Source organism: Ursus maritimus, unplaced genomic scaffold, assembly GCF_017311325.1.
Source record: "Ursus maritimus isolate PB19 unplaced genomic scaffold, ASM1731132v1 scaffold_6, whole genome shotgun sequence".
Classification (NCBI taxonomy): Eukaryota; Metazoa; Chordata; class Mammalia; order Carnivora; family Ursidae; genus Ursus; species Ursus maritimus.
In genome coordinates this window covers 39,261,954-39,282,761 of record NW_024426774.1, presented here as the reverse complement: position 1 = coordinate 39,282,761, position 20,808 = coordinate 39,261,954, and the positions used below count along the sequence as shown (strand labels likewise).

At 37.7% G+C, this 20,808-nt stretch overlaps 1 protein-coding gene across 1 annotated transcript in view; it reads left to right on the top strand.

Annotated features, from left to right (window-relative positions):
- DNAH6 (dynein axonemal heavy chain 6) overlaps positions 1-20,808 on the top strand; it is a 199,946-nt gene that overhangs the window by 46,495 nt on the left and 132,643 nt on the right. Inside the window, exons 11-17 of the mRNA XM_008700061.2 lie at positions 303-423; positions 4,211-4,362; positions 5,214-5,366; positions 8,646-8,897; positions 11,899-12,027; positions 15,035-15,148; positions 17,591-17,734. Coding sequence (XP_008698283.2) covers positions 303-423; positions 4,211-4,362; positions 5,214-5,366; positions 8,646-8,897; positions 11,899-12,027; positions 15,035-15,148; positions 17,591-17,734 — 1,065 coding nt within the window. The remainder of the gene's footprint in view (positions 1-302; positions 424-4,210; positions 4,363-5,213; positions 5,367-8,645; positions 8,898-11,898; positions 12,028-15,034; positions 15,149-17,590; positions 17,735-20,808) is intronic.

The following is a 20,808-nucleotide window of genomic DNA, read 5'->3' as shown; positions in this document are numbered from 1 at the left end:
CAAGGATTGAAGAATTGTTTAAGATTTTAAATATAATAAATATCCTTCCTCTTAATCATAAAGAACAGTTCTTCAAAAGTTATATTTGAAGATGTGTTTGTTTGTTTGTTTAATTTCATAAGAGAATCCATTAACTGCTCTTTGACATCAAGGATGGTATCTTCCCTCACTTATGTATCCCTTGGTCAAAGCATAGTGTTGGACACAGAGAAGGCATTTTTGATTGTTTGTCAAATTATATTGAATTGAAATATGCTCATAAAAAATATAATTGTACTTGTCTATTTATCTATAACATTTAGGAAACCATACAGGCAGCATTCGAATCTGCCCAATTATATGCAGCTACGTTTGAAAAGTTTCAGATATTCTTCAAGGAAAATGAAAGTCTTGATTTACAAGCTCTTAAACTTCAAGAACCTGGTAAGTGTCCCATTTGTCCTTACTAATTATTTTTGAGAAGAATATCAAGGTTTAAAATATTCTAGGTTTCTGTTTGTTGGTGGGTAGTTTCAGAAATGGTGTTCCAAAAGAGTCGGCCTGATAAAAGGCAAGAGTTTATTCATTTTTGGGTTCTTTTCTGTGGAATTATTCTCCACCACATCCTCATGGTGTGATTTTGATCTTCTTAACGTTCCTAAGATTAGTTTTGTGGCCTAGCATATGATTTATCCTGGAGAATGTGGCAAGTGCACTTGAGAAGAATGTATATTCTGCTGTTGGAAGGAATGTTCTATATATGTCTGTTAAGTCCATTTGTTCTAAAGTGTAATTCAGTTCCGTTTTCTTGTTGATTTTCTGTCTGGATGATCTATCCATTGCTGATAGCGAGGTATTAAAGTCCTCTACTATTAATTGTATTCCTGTCTATTTCTCTCTTAAGATCTGTTAGTATTTGCTCAGAACACTTCAGTGCTTAGATATGGGGAGCGTATATACTTATGATTATTATATCTTCTTGATCTATTGACCCCGTTATCATTAGAGAATCATCTTCTTTGTCTCTTGTTACAATTTTTGGCTTGAAGTCTATTTTGTTGATATAAGAATGGGTACACCCACTTTCTTTTGGTTACTACTTGCTTGAAGTATCATCTTCCACCTCTTCAGTTTGATTCTTTGTTTGTTTTTGGAGCTGAGATGAGTCTTATGAGGGCAGCATATAGTTTGGGTCTAGTGTTTTAATCCAGCCAGCCACTATGTGCCTTTTGATGGGTGATTTCAATCCATTTACATTTAGGATGACCACTGATATATGAAGACTTACTACTGCCACTTTATTATTTTCTGGTTGTTTTGTTTCTCTCTCTTTCTCTCTCTTTCTTTGTGTTTCTGTTTACCTACTTAGGTTGGTAGTTTTCTATGGTGATTTGGTCAGTTTCTCCCTCTTGTGTGTGCATGTCTTTGCTCTAGATTTTTGCTTTGTGGTTATTGTGAGGTTTGTATAAAATGTCTCATAGATAAAATAGTCCTTTTCTGTTGATAGTAACTTATCTTCATTTGCCTATTTAGGTTCCTTTATTTTCATCCTCCCCTTTTATATTTATGTTGCCACAAATTATCCCTTTATATGCTGTGAGTTTGTTACCAAATTATGTAGCTATAGCTATTTTTTTATGTTTTTTTCCTTTAGCCTTTATGCTGTAATTGTTTAACACCCTATTCTAAAATAGAGTTAGAATTTTGTGATTCTGTTTATTACCTTACTCAAAATTTGGTGTATTTTTATCTTTTCATTTCAGGTAGACAAGCTCCTTTCAACATTTGTTTTGTAAGGGAGGTCTAGTGGTGATGAACTCCCTTAACTTTTGTTTGTCTGGCAGTCTTTATTTCTCCTTTATATCTGAAGGATAACTTTGCTAGATAGAGTATTTTTGGCTGGCAATTTTTATCTTTCAATACTTTGAATATATCATTTTATTCTCTCCCAGCCTATGGAATTTCTGCCGAGAAATCTGTTCATAGTCTAATAGAGGTTCCTTTGTAGGTTACTTTCTCCCACCCCCTCTGGCTGCCTTTAAGATCCTTCCTTCCTTCCTTCCTTCCTTCCTTCCTTTCCTTCCTTCCTTCCTTCCTTCCTTCCTTCCTTCCTTCCTTCCTTCCTTCCTTCCTTCCTTTCCTTCCTTCCTTCCTTCCTTCCTTCCTTCCTTCCTTCCTTCCTTCCTTCCTTCCTCCTTCCTTCCTCCCTCCCCCTCCCTCCCTCCCTCCCTCCCTCCCTCCCCCTCTCTCTCTCTCTCTCTCTCTCTCTCTCTTTCTTTCTTTCTTTCTTTCTTTCTTTCTTTCTTTCTTTCTTTCTTTCTTTCTTTCTAGATTTTATTTGCCAAAGAAAGCGAGCAAGCACACAAGCAGGGAGAGTGGCAGGCAGAGGGAGAAGCAAGCTCCTGCTGAGCAAGGAACCTGATGTGGGACTCGATCCCAGGACCCTGGGATCGTGACCTGAGCCTAAGGCAGACAGTTAACCAACAGAGCCACCCAGGCATCTCAAGATTCTTTCTTTATCATTGACTTTTGACAGCTTCATAATAATGTGTCTTGAAAAGGGTCTTTTTGCATTGAGATAGTAAGGTGATCTATTAGCTTCATGGACTTGTATGTCTAGTTCTTTCCCCAGGTTTGGGAAGTTCGCAGCTATTATTTCTTTAAATAACCTCTCTACCTCCTTCTTCTCTTCTCCGTCTGGTGTACCCATTATTCTTGTGTTGGCTATCCAAATGGAGTCTAATAGCACTCATAGGGTTTCTTCACTTTTTAAAAATCTTAGGATTTTAGAAGGAATTATCTCTCCTTTTCCACCTGAATCACTTCTATATCTACTCTGTTTCCAATGCTTGGACCACTATTCTGAAGGATAATTACATGATACCATGAAAAAAGACTCTGTTCAAATAAGTTTGGAAAATACTAGACCAAGCAACATTATACAGGTTTTCTTACCAGAGGACTTCTCAGATTACTTGATGTTCTCATTTTGTCAGTTCTCAAAAATATATACATCTAAAGCTTCTGAAGTGAGTGGGATAGATCATTGTTAACCCTTTTGTGTATTACAAGGAAGCTGAAGCTCAGAAAGATTAAGTGACTTAAAGCCAAATGTGAGTTAAAGACTTGAGCTTCGGTTTGCTAACACTGTGCATTCTTTATACTACGTCAAACTTCCCCTTATATTCAGGAGAGGAGATGACATGAATAAAGACAAGACTCAACACCCTTTTCTTTTTGGGTTGGTGGAGAAGGGCTATAGAACGGGAATAGGGATCAGTAAGGAAATCAATCTGTGGAGGAAGTACTTAGAAATAAAGTTAGCTAAATTTTTGTTTAAGATTTACTTATTTATTTTAGGGGGGAGGGACAAAGGGAGAGGGAGAGAGAATCTCCAGCAGAGTCCATGCTGAGCACAGAGCCCAATGTGGGGCTCAATCTCATGACCCTGAGATCATGACCTGAGCTGAAATCAAAAGTCAGACACTTAACTGACTGAGCCACCCAGATACTCCAAAGTTAGCTAAATTTTTGCAGGCCCAGAGGGTATAGGATTTTTAAAGACAAGTGGAATAGTTTAGTATTATGTGTGTATTAGAAAGAGCTGTTTTTGACCAACAGTATAACAATTGTATTCAAAGGTAATCAGGCCTCCACTGGTCCAGGTAGATTGGAGAAGGGAGAAAATGAAAATAGGAAGATTATCAAAATGCGACTGCAGCATGGGGCACATGCACACGGACAAAGGCCTCAGCCATGATGTGGGAGCAGGGTGCGCAGAGAGGTGTTTGGGAAGAGGAGCAAAGATAACTTCAGCTATGCTCAATCTCTTGTGTTTTACACTTTTGTTATTTATATCCTCAAAATGCTTTATATGGAGGTGCCGTGTGGGAGAAACCTTCCATGAAACCCAACTTCAACCCGACTCTAAGATCCGGTCCACTCCAGACTAGATCCTCTAATACAATTACGAATTATTTTCATCTGCAATCTCTTAGTAGGAGCCAGAAAACATATTTTCATTATCGAATATTATTTTCTTTAGTATGAGAATAAAATATAAAGCATTATGAATTAATGTTTTGAAGTTATTCAAGGTATTCTACATCAGGAAAATAGCATTATAAATACATCTATAAATTTATTAATGCAGTAATTTTTAATATATTTCAAATGATGCTTTAAAATTTAATATGATATATTTTATGCTTTATATGATAATTTTATGTAGATGTTGAGTTTTTTAGAGAACAACTGGAAAAATATCACAGACAGCACAAGGATGCAGTAGCTCTGAAACCTACCAGAAATGTAGGATTGCTGCTCATTGATACAAAGCTGCTAAAAGAAAAACTAATTCCATCACCTTTGCGATGCTTGGAGGTAACTATGAACTAGGAAAAACTTTAATTATAGTCTCTATAATTATTTTACAATTTTTCTACTACAAATAGACTCTCTTAATTTTGTAGTATTGAAAATATCTTAAAATTAACATAACCTACTGGGCATCCTTAATTCCCAAGAAAAGTCCCATATTCTTTCTGTCCCACACAGTCAGCTTTTAGTTGAGAGAAGGGAGGGGATTGCAGGCCTCAGACTAGTCTCTTACTCCCATTCCATTTTCCTTTGCCGGAGCATTTCAAGGCTTTCTGCTGAAGAGAGACCACTATAACAGCTCAGTGTTCTGTGGGAATGCTGGTTGACTTCTGATACTGGGATCCAGTTTAGGACATCATTTCCTGCCCTGAAACTGTCCCTAAAGATCTGATTATGTTTTAGTGAGTGGGACAGCTGAGGACATTTGTATGGATCCTGAAGTAACTTTCATGTCTTCCTTTGGAGCCAGAGTATACCTGTAATATTCTCAAATACCTCCAGCGAGACAATGGTGTAAAGCACGGATTGGCAAACTATAGCCCACGGGGCGAATCCGATCTTCCACCTGTGTTGTATATACGACGTGGCCACGACAGTTTGCTTTTATATTACCTATGGTTGCGTTCTCACCACAAGGGCAGAGTTGAGTACTTGTGACACAGACCATATGTCCCGCGAATCTAAAATAGTCACGATCCAGTCCTTACAGAAAACCTCTGCTGACCCCTGCTGTGGGTGACAGAAGACAGAGCCTATCCCTGCTGATTTAACATTCGGTTAGGATTTATTTAGAATAGTTAATAAAATGAAAATATTTAAATAGTTATGATTCACATTTTCTTTTTCTTTCCTAGGTGCTAAATTATATGCTTCCCTGTCAAAGCAAGAAAAAAGTGGATGCCATTATCTCTGAGGCACAAGATGCAGAGTACAAGCTTGAATTTGTTCCAACTACCACCATAGAATATGTTAACAGCTTAGCATTTCTTGATGAAATCCAGGAAAGGGTGAGTTGATTTTCATGTAACTCAATATTCCAGACTTGTGGTAGATAAGGAAGACAAATAAGAGAAATTGAGGGACTGAAGGTCAATAAACAGCTGTCAAAATATCAGAAACACTTTCAGACAGTGTGAGTGAATGCCCTACGTCACAGCAATAATGCGAGCTAACATGAATCAAACTCTTACTACTAGTTAGGAATTATACTAAACTTTTTATATGTATTACACTTTTAATCCTCACAAAAACTTAAGTGTAGGTGATTTTTTTCTCATTCTGCAGGTAAGGAAACAGGGACTGAAAAAAGTTATGTTGCCCAAGATCACAATGTTTGTGGTCAAGCTAGAATTTAAGTTTGTGTCTCCGACTGCAAGGCCAATGCTCTTAGCCACAATTTATTGCAATTCTTATTTGCGATCAATGATCATGGAATTGTAATATAAGTCTTGACCTTTAATCCATATCTGCAAAACAGGAACCTCATCATTAAGAATGAAAGAAACCCAATTCAACTAGCTTAAATAGGGAGGGGGGATCGGGAGAGAACAGTAGACAGGGGGACTCAAGTGACATGGGTAATGGGGTCAACACTCTCTCACTCTCTCTCTCTCATACACACACACACAAACACGCACACACACACACACACACACACACACACACACACTCCTTTTCCTCCCTTATTTCTTTCTCTCCAGAAACTTGGTTTCCTCTTCTCAGGGTCTTCCCTGTGGCAGGCAATTAATTTAGCATTTAATTTCAATTGTCAGTTTTTCATAAGCTTTTATTCATACCAATTGGCATTTGACATAAATTCTTTTAAATGTCTGGAAATTGAAAATATGTTACAAATAAAAAATAAAAACTGAGTAAAGTAAGTCATTAACAACTTGATGGTCTGTTATATATTATTATTTTTTAAAGATTTTATTTATTTATTTGAGAGAGAGTAAGCGAGAGAGAGGGAGGGGAAGAGAGCACGAGTGGGGGGAGGAGCAGAGGGAAAGGGAGAAGCAGACTCTCTGCTCAGCAGGGAGCCTGATGTGGGGCTCAACCCCAGGACTCTGGGATCATGACCTGAGCCAAAGGCAGATGCTTAGCCAACTGAGCCACCCAGGTGTCCCCTGGATAGTCTGTTATATATTATTAACAGAATTAACAGTAAAGGCTATTTCATGTGCCTATAAAGCAATCATTTTTGACATTTTTTAATTTATTTTTTATTGAAGTATAGTTAACACATAATGTTACATTAGTTTCTGGTGCACAACCTGTGATTTGCTAACTTAAATGTAACAATTTTCTTTCTCATTTCAAAAAACAGCATCTTCACAAAAGGGCAGATGATTGTGGTTTTCCCTCAGTTTTCCATATACATTATCGCAGGAGTCTAAAGATGTCAAGTATTTATTATTCCGTGTAGTCATTTAGGCACTTCGGACAAATAACTAAAGCTCACTTGAGCTAGCTTAGGCCAAATGGGGACCCTATTTAAGGACTCAGTAGTATTTCAAGGAACCCCACTCCTTCATCAAAAAAGTAAGTAGTAGGCTTAGGAACTTAACCAGAACCAGGAATGAGAAGGCTGTAGGAAACCAGGTAGTTCTTTCTCTCCATCCATTCTTTCTGCATTTCTCTGAAGATCTACTCTACTTCTCTCCCTCTACAGACAGAGTGCTTCTGCTTCTTTATTCCACAGCAGTAAATATGGCCAGCAGCAGCTCTCAAGTTAATACTGCAAGTCTAGCCAGCCACTGAGAGAGATGCTCTCTCTCCCAATATGAATTCTAAATGTCTTATAAATACATTGAGCTTCCCCACCCCCATGCTGTTGTATGAACTATGACAGGAAGGTAGGATCATGTTGCAGAGAGTAGATTGCTCTCACTCTGTAGTTCCAGAACAGGAGATGCCATGCAGAAAACCCAGACAGCTTCCCATCTCCATGAGGTTATCTGTGCATTTTTGGGTGTCGTGTTGGGGAAGCAGTTTCCCTTAGGGAGACGTTCTCCACAAAGGAACAGCTCTTCTTTGGAACCTCATCTATTCATTCAGAAAATGTAATGAACACTCACTTGCAGGGTGCAAGGGTTACAACAATGAGTAAACCTGCCATCAAGGAGCTCGGAGTCTATAATGGAAACAGATAATTATTATATAATGTGTATGAGTACAAAATAGTGTTGTAGGACTTGAGGGGTTGTGGTCATTCTTGGCTACAAATCTCAGCTTTATGGAAGATGGGGTAGTCAAGCTATGTCCTAAAATGCATCTATTCAGGTAGGATTCCAGGGAGAGGGGAAACTGTGTTCAAACGCCTGAGGCAGAATGACAAGAGCAGGATGTGGCAGTTGGTACACTGTGGGGAAAGGCGTTCAGTAGAGAAAGCTGATGAGCTGTAGCTAAAGCAGTATTTTCAAGGACGAGAGAAGGAATGGATTCTAGTCAGTTAAGTTACTAGAACTGAAAGGACTAAGTGGGTAACTGAATTTGGGAACAACAAGAGAAGTCTAAGATTACTCTTGGATATCTTTTTACAGCAAACAGGCAGATAGTGATATTATTAACCAGTAGAGGTGGGGCAGGCCACGTAATCATTGTCTGACCAGATCAATTTTGAGAATGAAAAAGGTACTATTAATCATTCTGCCAGGACAATGGGTGTAATCCAAGATTCTCTCAGGGAGATGTGGACATATGCTTATTCCAAGTACAGGAAACACAGGAAGACGAACAGATCTTGGTGTACAGATACTTAGTTCTATTTATTACTTGTTTAAAATGTTATTACGGTGTTCAGCTTTTAGTTGAAAGGAACAAAACTCGCATAGTTAGCTTAGAAAGATGAGAAGATTTAGTCTAAGTTTGCAGAGTTATCTTCTGTAATCCAAAGGCACGCATAGAGCCTAGCCTTTGAAAAGGACAGGAACTAGGAACTAGAGCAGCACAGATAAACCAAAAAGGCCTCTCTTTCCGTTTCTCATCTCTGCTTCTCTCTAGAACATTGACGCTGAAAGGGTAGGCCCACACTGGCAGCATCAGTGTCACCAGGAATTCCAGAAGTGCATACTCTTGGGCTCCACCCTGGATCTTCTGAATCAGAAAATTAGGGAAGGGGCTCACCAATCTGTGTTTTAACAAGTTTTCCAAGGTGACTGTGATTCCCAAGCTAAGGATTGGGAATCATTTCTCTGAAAGCCTCTGTGCAGGAACGCCTGGGACAACACTGAAAGGGACTCATCAGACTCTGATATATTTAACAAGCAACCAATGTTTCTATTTAGATTGAAAGCCTTGAAGATGAAGGGAATGTAGTGATTCAAATGTACAAGCTCATTGAACAATATCAGGTCCCCACACCTCCGGAAGACTTCGCTGTTTTTGCTACTATGAAGCCGTCCATCATTGCAGTTCGAAATGCCATCGATAAATCTGTGGGTGACCGAGAAACAAGGATTAAGCAATTTTCTCAGCATTTGGGTAGAGATCTTGAAGACCTAACCAATGAAGTGAATGAAGTAAAGTTACAAGCACAGGTAAGCCAAAGCAGGATTTAAAAAATAATAATAATCAGTGTAAAATTGGACTATTATATTTTAATTAAGCTATTTCAGGATCATAGTTCATTTTAATCTGACTTACCTTCCATTTTTGTGGTTTCATTCCGATCAATTGATGGTGTCTTTGAGCAGCTATTTAAAATCGAACATGTTTCTGAACCTCTAAGTACTGAATAAATTCCAGGCCATTACAAGTAAAGCATGTGTAATATTTTCTTTCTCCTGACTTGTATTTATTATTTTGAAATGAGTGCTTTTATAACTTTTTTTTTTAAAGATTTTATTTATTTATTTGACAGAGATAGAGACAGCCAGCGAGAGAGGGAACACAAGCAGGGGGAGTGGGAGAGGAAGAAGCAGGCTCATAGCAGAAGAGCCTGATGTGGGGCTCGATCCCATAACGCCGGGATCACGCCCTGAGCCGAAGGCAGACGCTTAACCGCTGTGCCACCCAGGCGCCCCGCTTTTATAACTTTTTAACATATTTTGTAGCTATTGTCACAATTTAAAAATTTTCTTAGGTACGTATTAGAACATTCCCATTTAGGAGGAAGCAGAGTATACATTGATAAATGATAATGAAGAATATTTGGTTAACTTGCACCAATTTTACTATACAAAAGATACAGGAAAATTTTTAAAGAATTTAGAAGAGATAGCTGGGTGATTCTTAACAGAAACATACATGAAAATGTAATTTTGTAATGATCTACTATTTTATTATTAACAACTAAATCTGATTACAGAAATATAAAACCATATAAAATTATAATCAAGTCAGAAAAATTGGGAACATTTCAATGTCCGTCAACAGAGAATGAATAAAATGTGTTAGGGTACATTCGCTCAAAGGAATACAATGTAGACATTAAAGATTACAATATATGTTTATACATACTGACATGGAAACATAAAAGTAGCTAACATTTATTGTGTACTTACTACGTGTCAAGTACTGTTCTAAGGACTTCATATTGTTTTTATTTTTATATTGAAATATTTTTGTATTTTTCACCCCCCAAAAAAACTGTACATAACTGTAGTAACTTTACAGCTTCATGAATTATCAGAAAATGAGCACACCCAAGTATCCATTACTCATGTCAAGAATATAACATTACTGTTACCTTTAGGATTCTCTCAAATCACTGGCCCTTTCTTCCTCCCCAAGGAAGCCACTACCCTGAATTCTAATGCTATAAATCAGTTTTGCTTGTTTATAAACTTCAATTAAATAGAATCATACAGTATGCCCTTTATTTGATTTTGTTACTTTCCTGAGATTCACCCATGATGCTGTGAGTGGAGATGAATAATGCTTCTTGGAAACTTTGTATATATGTTTGCATGGTTTAACTCATTTAATGCTCAGAACACCTATGAGATTTTATTATTCATATTTTATAGAGAAGAAAACAAAGGGACAGGGAGGTTAAGTAACACTGTCACAAATTTAATAAATGGAAGAACCAGGATTCAAGCTTAGGCAGTCTGTTTCCAATGGTTGATAATCTGCTATTAACTATATACATGTATGTGGATTGCTAGAGAGAGCAAAGTGCCAGCAAGTGCTTCATGCGTCATCATGCATTGTAAAAAAAGCACGATGCACACACAGAGAAATGACAGCAGAGGCTCTCTTCAGCAAGTGCTTCTTCCATAGAGGGTTTGGAATGAATTCATTATCACTCCTGAGCAAAATACTGAAACCTGATTATTTCTATAAACAATACCACCTTGCTGTCAAGACCTCTATTCCTGATGATGGAGGGAGTTGGAGAAAAAAACCTCAGTGTGACAAATGATGATAACACAATTTATTTCAGTTTGGAATGTCTATTTCATTCTAGCTTGGTCTCTTTCTGATAGATTTTAATTTGATTCGAAATGCCTGTTGAGCATTTCTTCACCCCTGCCACCATCATCTCCGACCTCTTGCCCCGTAAGTGGAGATCTGCATTTCCTCCTGGTGGATGGAGGGAAGGTGCATCCAGTCCTCTCATTGTCCTGTGGACCATAGGACTTCTAGTGCAGTTTGGCTGGGCTGAGCCTGGTTGTCCCAAGCAGCTGTTAGCTGAAGTTCCTTCTTGATTCTTTGGGTACCATGTTGGCCCCTGCTGCTGTAATCCATCATTTCTGCCATAGTGTACAATTCTCAAGTGATCTGTGGCCTCCTCATCCTAATCTCAGACTCCTTCTAGTCCTCCAGTCCTTGCAGCAGTTCCCATTGCCAGAATCAAGGCACATGAGAACTTCATATCCACCAGGTACCACACCAAGCTACGAAGGCACCAGAGTGTAAACACAAAACCCTTCTGCCTAGACACTTCCCTTAGCTTTTTCTAGAACATGTTGTCATTTTGAATGCAGTACCATGACAATCAGAGATTATCCTCCCAAGCTGTGGTTATAATAGTTCTCAGATTCTTCCAGTTTCTCCCAAAACTAGTTAGGTGTTCCTTCTTTGCTCCTGAACCTTTCCATTCCCATTCATTGGGTAGGATTTCAGCCTCAACAGGTCAGCCAGAAAAACGGATGTCTGACCACTTATTCTTTGTGTTCTCTCTTCCTACCTCTCAGAAATCAAAGGGCTTCCTATTTCCATGAATGTACAATGAGAATTTCCCTTATATCATGTCCTCTTCCTTCTCTTCCCTATTGCACACTCCTCTCCTTACCTGAAGCCATGTTGGTTGAGGAAGTGTAAGGAATGAAAGTAGATGGGAGGAAATATATTAGGTACTACTAAAAAACAATGTTGTCCCCATGACGCTTCTTTATTTATTTCTGTACTTTTTTACAAAGTATATCCATTGCTTTAAAATGCAAGAAAAGTAACCATTTTACCATTTTCTAAAAATCAAAGTGAAAAGAGAATTAGAAAAATATTTTTTGAAAATTTTTATGAATTCACTTAATTTAATGGTCAACATCAAAAAGCAGGAATGACTAATCAAAAATTATCTTAATTTTACAGGATCCACAGATTTTAGATATTACTGCTGACCAAGACAAAATAAAGCTTATGTTGAGTGAGCTACAGGTAGTTCTAGATGATCTTCAAAAACGTGCATTTCAGTATAAATCCTATCAGAAGAATTTTAAGGTAAGGACAGCTCTACACATCTGTTTTTAAAACATATGCATAGAAATGGCATTGATGCACAACCACCCTCAACATTGTGGCTCTAACATTCAATGTTTGGACACCTCTATGTGCTAGTCATTGTGCCGGAATGGTCTGAAATGCAAGTATGATGTGTTCTCTGCCTTTGAAGTGTTTAAAGATTAGTACACATAAGAGACAAAATCTCTTTCTTAATAAAAAATAGTGATGAATTATAGATAAACCCTAAGACCAGGGACTGTACTTTCTATGTTAAAATATATATGTGGAGTTTTTAACATGGTCAATTAAAGCTCCTCTAGTCTTTCTTAAATAATATTCAGGCTTCTTTTACATTCCTGTGTGTGTTATGATTCCATGAATGTTGCCTAATTTGCCCTGGTTTGATGTGCCAATTTGGTGAAAGAAAATAATTTGGCTAAGCCAGGGAATAGATGGATCCAAAAAAAGAGTAGGTTTCAATATGGCTCAAAAAAATGAAGAGAAATGAGTAAGAGCTTTAAGTGCTCTGAACAGTTATTAAAGAGACCAAAGAGAAAAGAGAATAGCAAGAAGAGATTCCTAGGGTCAAACCCAGGGAGCCATCAGCAATGAGAGGTATTGTTTGTCTCCCCAGCAGTCTTGGAGGAATGCCCGGACCTCACATGGGAATGTACCTCTCTATTCCAGAGCCCCAAAAGGATGGCCAGAAAGTGATCTGAGGAGCTGTCCACTCCAGAGCCCAGGGCTTGGTGGGGGCAATCTGGAAAATAATGAATGTGACTCTAGATGATGTCACTGGTACGGTACTTGAGATTTGTGCATTGGAGAACTAGGGTTCAAAGTCGTTCCCAGGTTGAGTTAACCGACATACAAGTTTGAATAGTTTGCAGTAGGAAGTGAGGTATTGAGGAAAAATTGCTTGATAAAAAGTTATAACAGGTGGACACTTCTTGGGTCAGAAAGGATAGCACTGTTTGAGTCAGAGCCTGAAATAAAAGTATGTCCCCTTCTTTCCACACTCTGTATCTATACTTGATTAATTCTTCCTTCATGATCAACTCAGATCTACCCTTCCTTCTCTCAGTCATTTGGGGGGTAGGAGTGAAGACCTAACTAGCCTAGGAAATTACTTCTAATTCTTAATGAAGAAAAGGTTAGATCCCTAATGTCAAGGTGATGCTGACCTCATAAAATGACTTTGGAAGTATTCCCACCTCTTCAATTTGGGGGGGGGGGGAAGTTTGAGAAGGATTGGCATTAATTCTTTAAATGTTTGGTAGATTTCACCAGTAAAGCCATCTGCTCCTGGAGCCATCTACTTTTGGACTCTTCTGTGTTGAGTGGTTTTGATTATTGGTTCAATCTCCTTATTCGTTATTGGTCTGTTTAGATTTTTTGTTTCTTCCTGATTCAGTCTTGAAGGTTATATGTTTCTAGGAATTTATCCATTTCTTTTAAGTGATGTAATTTAATTGTTGGCATATAACTATTCATAGTTGTCTCTTACAATCCTTTATATTTCTGTGGTATCTGGTATAAAGTTTCCTCTGATTTTATTTACTTAAGTCTTCTCTTTTTTTCTCCATCTAGCTAAATGTTTGTCTATTTTGTTTATCTTTTTTGAAAAACCAGCTCTTAATTTCATTGATCTTTTCCTTTTTTCTGGTCTCTAATTTATTTCCAGTCAGATCTTTTTTTTTTTTTTTTTAAGATTTTATTTATTTAGTTGACACAGAGAGAGACAGGGTGAGAGAGGGAACACAAGCAGGGGGAGCAGGAGAGGGAGAAGGAGGCTTTCCGTCAAGCAGGGAGCCCGGTGTGGGGCTCGATTCCAGGACCCTGGGATTGTGATCTGAGCCAAAGAGAAATGCTCAACGACTGATCTGAGCCACCCAGGTGCCTCTATTTCCACTCTGATCTTTATTTCCTTCCTTCTGCTAATCTTGGGCTTAGTTTGTCCTTTTTCGACTTCCTTGATGTGTAAAATTGTTTGCGATCTTCCTGGTTTTTTTTTAATATAAGCATTTATTACTATAAACTTCCCTCTCAGAACTGCTTTTGCAGCATCCCATAGGTTTTGGCATGCTGTGTTTTCATTTGTTTCAAGTATTTTTTTAAATTTCCCTTTGATTTCACCTTTAACCCACTGGTTGTTCAGGAGTGTGTTGTTTAGTTTCCACATGCTTGTAAATTTTCCAGCTCTCCTCTTGTTGATTTCTAATTTCAAACCATTCTGATTGAAGAGGATACTTGGTATGATTTTAATCTTAAATTTTCTAAGACTTGTTTTGTAGCCTATCATATGATCTATCCTGGGGAATGTTCTGTGTGCACTTAGAAGGAATGTGTATTCAGCTGCTGTTGGATGGAATGTTCAAAGCCCTAGCTTATCACAAGGCTCACAATTTCTGTGCAAACAACCCCCCTGGGGGTTTGTTCACTTCTAAGCCAAGGCAGTTTTAAAATGCTTCTGTGAAAACAGCTTCTTCAGATTTTCTTGCAGTTTTTCTCTCTGTAAGGTTCATATACAGCCCAGAGGGTTAGAAAGAGGTAGAAACCAGGCTGTTCTTTCCATGTTAAATCTCCCCATCCCTCCACCAGCTACTGCACAGACATCTCCCTCTTCTGTCATCTAGCTATATATGCCCCAGAGGAAATGAGTACCTCTGAAAACTCATTTGTTTTCCTTAAAAAGGCCAGGCATGTATGATCCAACTTGAAGAAGAATGCCTCTGGTACTCATTATATTTATGTCTTTGCTGAACATTTAAATTCTAAGGAAATATAAAGAGTTATAAATTTTCAGTAAGTGGAAATTTGAATATACATAGGGATTATGATTTACTTTTTTCATTTGTTTCTATCTCTTCTTTTCTTTCCCCATTTAGGACCCACCCATATTCTACTAAGTAGTCACTGTATCAAGAATTACTAATAGGAGGATAACAGAAGACTTTTATATCTGAAAACTAAAGACTGCATTTTGCTTATTATATTTTTAAAGGTAGAAGTATCGAAGTTTGAAGCTCTGGAAGAAGTTAGTGCTGAATTGAAGCTCAAACAATTGCTCTGGGATTCTTTATCTGAATGGGATCAACTCCAACAAGAATGGTTAAAGGTAAAACAAAACAAAACAGAAGAGCCTCTCGATCCCAAAATCATTTTTTATTAACTAAACTTAATATCCTAATAATAGGAATTATTTTTAACCATCTGGAGTAGTCTTAATTCAGTAAAATATGCAATGTTATAATTTTATGAGAACTGTTAGCTTTCCAGTGAAATGCGCAAAGTTCTTTCTGTCGCTATATACCACAGAGCAGAATGCATTCTTGTAAGACAGGCTTCTTGGGTCCTCCATTTAAGAAGGCTAGATGAAGGAAGCATCAAAAGACCTCACTGCATGATGTTTAACTGCTTGGGGCTTCTGAATACAGTGCTGTCGTGATATACTACACCCAAGTGTTCTTGAAGATTGTAGGATTTTATTTGTAATCTGAACACTTCAGATTTCTGTGAACTTATGTTTCAGTTCTTGTTTTGAAAAAAATGGAAGCCATTTTGTTCACTGTGATAGAATAGAATCAGAGTAATGAGATCTAGGATCTTCCCTTAAGAGCGCAACAGTAAATTACCTTAATTAGGGGGCCAAGGACCAACAGCCACCGTAGAATCTGGTTTCTAGGATCTACCTGTATATTCAATCCCTGACAAGCGTCAACCCTCTAGAAGGCAGAATAGATAGATGATCACCTCTTCTTTCAAGTGTGATATGGGCATGTCAGAAATACCATCAACTTTACAAATATTGTTTTACACTTGCTCATTCAGCCTACTTGTGCTAATAGCTGTAATTAGAAGTCACATGTCTGGTTTAAACACCAGTGACACAAAGTGTTTCCCAGATAATGTTCTAAGTGCTGGGTATACCACTAGGGACTAAAAACAACAAAGTTCAGGGGCGCCTGGGTGGCTCAGTCGTTATGCATCTGTCTTCAGCTCAGGATGTGATCCTGGGGTCCTGGGATCGAGCCCCGCATCAGGCTTCTCCGCTGGGAGCCTGCTTCTTCCTCTCCCACTCTCCCTGCTTGTGTTCCCTCTCTCGCTGGCTGTCTCTCTCTCTGTCAAATAAATAAATAAAATCTTTTAAAAGAATAATAGTAAAAATAAAAAATAAAATAAAAATGACAAAGTCCAAACCCTCACAGAACTTACCTTTTGGAGAGGAAAACAGGAAACAAATATATGCTATAACATCAAAGGATTTTAAGTGCTCTTGTATAACTCCTTTGTCACTTATCTCAGAAGTAGAAAAGGCTCCTGAGGTGTAAAGAAAAAGCTTAGAGAGTTTTCTGATTACCACTGTAGTTTAGAACAGAAGCTTCCAAAATGAGGTGATTTCATCATAGGAAACATGCAAAAAGACCCATTAGGGGACAGAAAGGAAATGTTGAACCTAGAAAGAAAAAATGAAAAAAAGAAAAATGAAGGTTTATAACTACACATAACATATTCCTTTTAGGTGTACCATGTAACAATTGAATATTTGTGTGTATTATGAAACGATCACCACAGTAAGTCTAGTTAACATCCATTGTCACCTATAATTATGAAATTTTTTTCCTATGATGAGAACTTTTAAGATCTATTCTCTTAGCAACTTTCAGATATGCAATACAGTATTGCTAACTATAGTCACCATGCTGTACATTATACCCCCATGATTTATTTATTTTACAACTAGATGTTTATATCTTCTTACTCCTTCACCCATTTCACCCACTTCCCAGCCCTACCTTTGGCAACCACCAGTCTGTTCTCTGTATCTGTACGTTCTCTCTCCTTTCATTTTGTTTTGTTTTGTTTTGTTTTAGATTGCACATGTAAGCGAGATCATACAGTATTTGTCTTTCTCTGTTTATAGAACTGAAAAATATATTTATAGATACTTGTATATATTGGGGTACATCTTTATTTTTTTTTATTTTTTTAAAGATTTTATTTATTTATTTGACAGAGATAGGAACAGCCAGCGAGAGAGGGAACACAAGCAGAGGGAGTGGGAGAGGAAGAAGCAGGCTCATAGCGGAAGAGCCTGATGTGGGGCTCGATCCCACAACGCCGGGATCACGCCCTGAGCCGAAGGCAGATGCTTAACCGCTGTGCCACCCAGGCGCCCCTGGGGTACATCTTTAAATCATTTATATTAAAGGGGTACATAATCAAATGATAGGAGACAACTGGATTAGAAAGTTCTAGTTAGCAAGAGTAAGAAGTAGCTATTTGTCTCCTTCCGGGAGTTGGCTCTCAGGAATAAATTACAGGGATTGCAATATTACATTCGATGATGTGGGAGACAAGAACATGAAAGGAATAAGCAAGTGATGCCTGATACACTATTAGCAATCTTAATAAATAAAGCCATTTCCAGAAGTAGAGAGTTGACTTGGATTTACAATTCAACTACTGGAAAATCTGAGTAAAATAAAAAAAAATTTACTATTTCAAGATTGCCTTTATCATTTATCTTAATTTTTTTTTCTCTTCCTAATTTTTATAGTCCAAGTTTGACTGCCTGGATCCAGAATTCCTAAATAGTCAAGTTTCTAAATATGCCAAATTTGTGACTCAGTTGGAAAAAGGCTTGCCACCCAACAGTGTAGTTCCCCAGCTAAAACATAAGGTGGAAAAAATGAAAGAAAAGGTAAGTTCAGTAGAAATTATTTCAAAAACTCCAGAGCAGTCCGTTACTACTTGATGCTAATGAGACTAAAGTCAGGAATTCTTCCGTGTTTAAATTAGTCAGCTTTGCAGAGAAAAAAGAATAGACAAATTCAATTTTTTCAAAGGCGGACTGCATCCCTGTCTTCAACCGGCCAAATCATGCAACTGAATACCTTGGTTCAAGGGGCATTCAGAATAAGAGTTTCCCAAGTGGTGAGGAGCTTAGTGCAGGAATGGGTTGTAGATATGCTAAGATACTCATCCACCAGCCCTTAGACAGCCAAATGAGGCTAGTGCAGCCTTGTCCATTTATACCACTGCACCAAATGAATAAGCCATTTTCCAGATGTGCCATGACTTGACTGTCGGGAAGCCCAGCAGTAGGTGTGTGAGGCTGACTCTTTGAAACCTATCACTCTTGAACCAGTACTTGAAATGGGAATGAAAAGGGTTATGACTCTGTCCTTTAAAGCAGTTTTAGTTTTTTTTAAAAGATAAGAAAGGACTAAAAGAAGACATGGGTAGGAAAAGTAAGCAAAACTTTAGGCACAACAAGAAGAGCATTTTTGCAGTTTCTCCCTCTTTAGTTTTTTAATATCTAGTCAAAATACTCCCTGAAGTTTCTTATGTCAGCCTCTTTTGAAGTTTTGATACACACTGCAGCATAGATGAACCCTGAAAATGTTATACTAAGTGAAAGAAGCCAATCACAGAAAGACTACATAGCATATGGTGTCATAGATATGAAATGTCTAGAATAGAGAAATCCATAGAGAGAGAAAGTAGATTACTGGTTACTGGGCACTGTGGAGGAGGAGAAATGGGTGATGAAATCTAATGGGTATGGGGTCATTAGATAGTGATAGGTAGTTCATAGTGATAGTTCTAAAATTAGATAGTGGTGATAGTTGCACATCTCTGAGAATTGGAATATTTTAAAAAAGAGGTTCTTACAAAACAGATGAACATAGGGGAAGGGTAGAAAAAATAAAATAAGACAAAATCAGAGAGGGAGACAAACCATAAGAGACTCTTAACTATAGGGAGCAAACTGAGGCTTGCTGAAGGGGGTGGGGGGGATGGGGTGATTGGGTGATGGGCATTAAAGAGGGCAGGTGATATAATGAGCACTGGGTGTTATATGCAACTGATGAGTCACTAAATTCTACCTCTGCAACTAATAATACACGATAATGTTAATTGAATTGAATTGAAATACAATATTTTTTTTAAAAAAGATTCTTCCATGTTGTTAGGTGAATCAATAGTTTGTTAATCTTTATTGCCGAGTAATAATTCCATTATGTAGATTATCACCATTGGTTTTTCCATTCACCTGCTGAAAGACATTTGGGTTGTGACCAGTTTTATAGCGATTAGTAATAAGCTGCTCTCAACAGTCGTGTGCAGCTTTTTGAGTGAACATGACTTTTTAATTCACTCGGGTAGATAACTAAGAGTGGGATTACTAGGTGTCATGGTAAGTATATAAGAAACTCGCCTGTTTTTCGAAGGACTGTAACATTTTGCCTTCCCACCGGCAATGTGTGAGAATTCTAGCTGTTCCTCATCCTCCCAGCACTCCTTATTGTTTGGGAGGCTTTGCATGTGGTTTGGTTTGGTTTTCATTTTAGTCACTCGAGTAAATGTATAGAAGTATCTCACGGCAGACACCTTTGCATTTTTCCAGTGACTAATCATGTGGAGTATATTTTAAATGTCTTTTTCCATCCTTTTATCTTCTTTGCTGAAATGTCTGTTTGGCTCTTTGCCCAATTTTTAATTGGGTTGCTTGTTTTGTTATTATTGCATTTTAAGAGTTCTTTTTGTAATCTGGATCCAACTCCTTTTTCAAATATGTAACCTGAAAATATTTTTTCCCAGTCAGTGGCTTGTCTCTTCAGTCCCTTACCGGTGACTTTCAGAGTGCAAACAGTTTTAATTTGAATAAAGTTCAATTTACATTCTTTGCTTTTTTGGATTATCTTTTTAGTATAGCATCTAAAAATGTTTTGCTAAATTTAAGGGCCACACAGATTTTCTCCTCTATTTGCCTCTAGAAGTTTCATAGTTTTGCTTTTTTTACATTAAGGTTTATGAATTATTTTGAGTTATTTTGCATAAAATATAAGAGATGTGTCAAGATGTACCTTTTTTACATAGGGATATCCACTCGATCCAGCACCATTATTTGAAAAGACTATCCTTTCTCCATTTAACTGTCCTTGCACCTTTGCTAGAAGTCAGCTGACTACATTTTTTATTTATTTATTTATTTTAAAGATTTTGTTTGTTTATTTGAGAGAGAGGCAGCGAGAGAGGGAACACAAGCAGGGAGAGTGGGAGAGGGAGAAGCAGGCTTCCTGCTGAGCAGGGAGCCCATTGCCTGGCTCGATCCAGAACGCTGGGATCATGACCTGAGCCGAAGGCAGACGCTTAACAATTGAGCCACCCAGGCGCCCCTGACTTTATTTTTTAGTCTAATTCTGGACTCTATTTTGTTTTGTTTTTCTGTGAGTCTATTCTTTCACCAATACTACACTGTTTTGGTACCTATACCTAGTAAGTCTTAAAATCAGGTAGGTGTAAGTCCTCCAAATTTGTTGTTCTTTTTCACAGTCATTTTGTCTATTTTCATTCCTTTATCTTTCCATATACATCTTAGAATTAAGTTGTCGATATGTATAAAAAATTGCCAGGAATTTTTGAAGGATTGTATTGAATGTATAAATCAATTTGAAGAGAACTGACATCTTAACTTTTCCAGCCTGTTAACCAGCGTATCTCTTCATTTAGTTAAGTCTTCCTTTATTTTTTTCATGGAAGTTTTCTAGTTTCAATACACAGATTCTGCATGTATTTTGTTAGTATTATAATTAAATATTTTTTGTAATCCTAAATAATATTGTTGTTGTTGTTTTAAGATTTTACTTATTTGTCAGAGAGAGAGAACATGCACAAAACAGGCTCCCTGTAAGGAGCCCGATGTGGGACTTGATCCCAGGGCCCTGGGATCATGACCTGAGCTGAAGGCAGATGCTCAACTGACTGAGC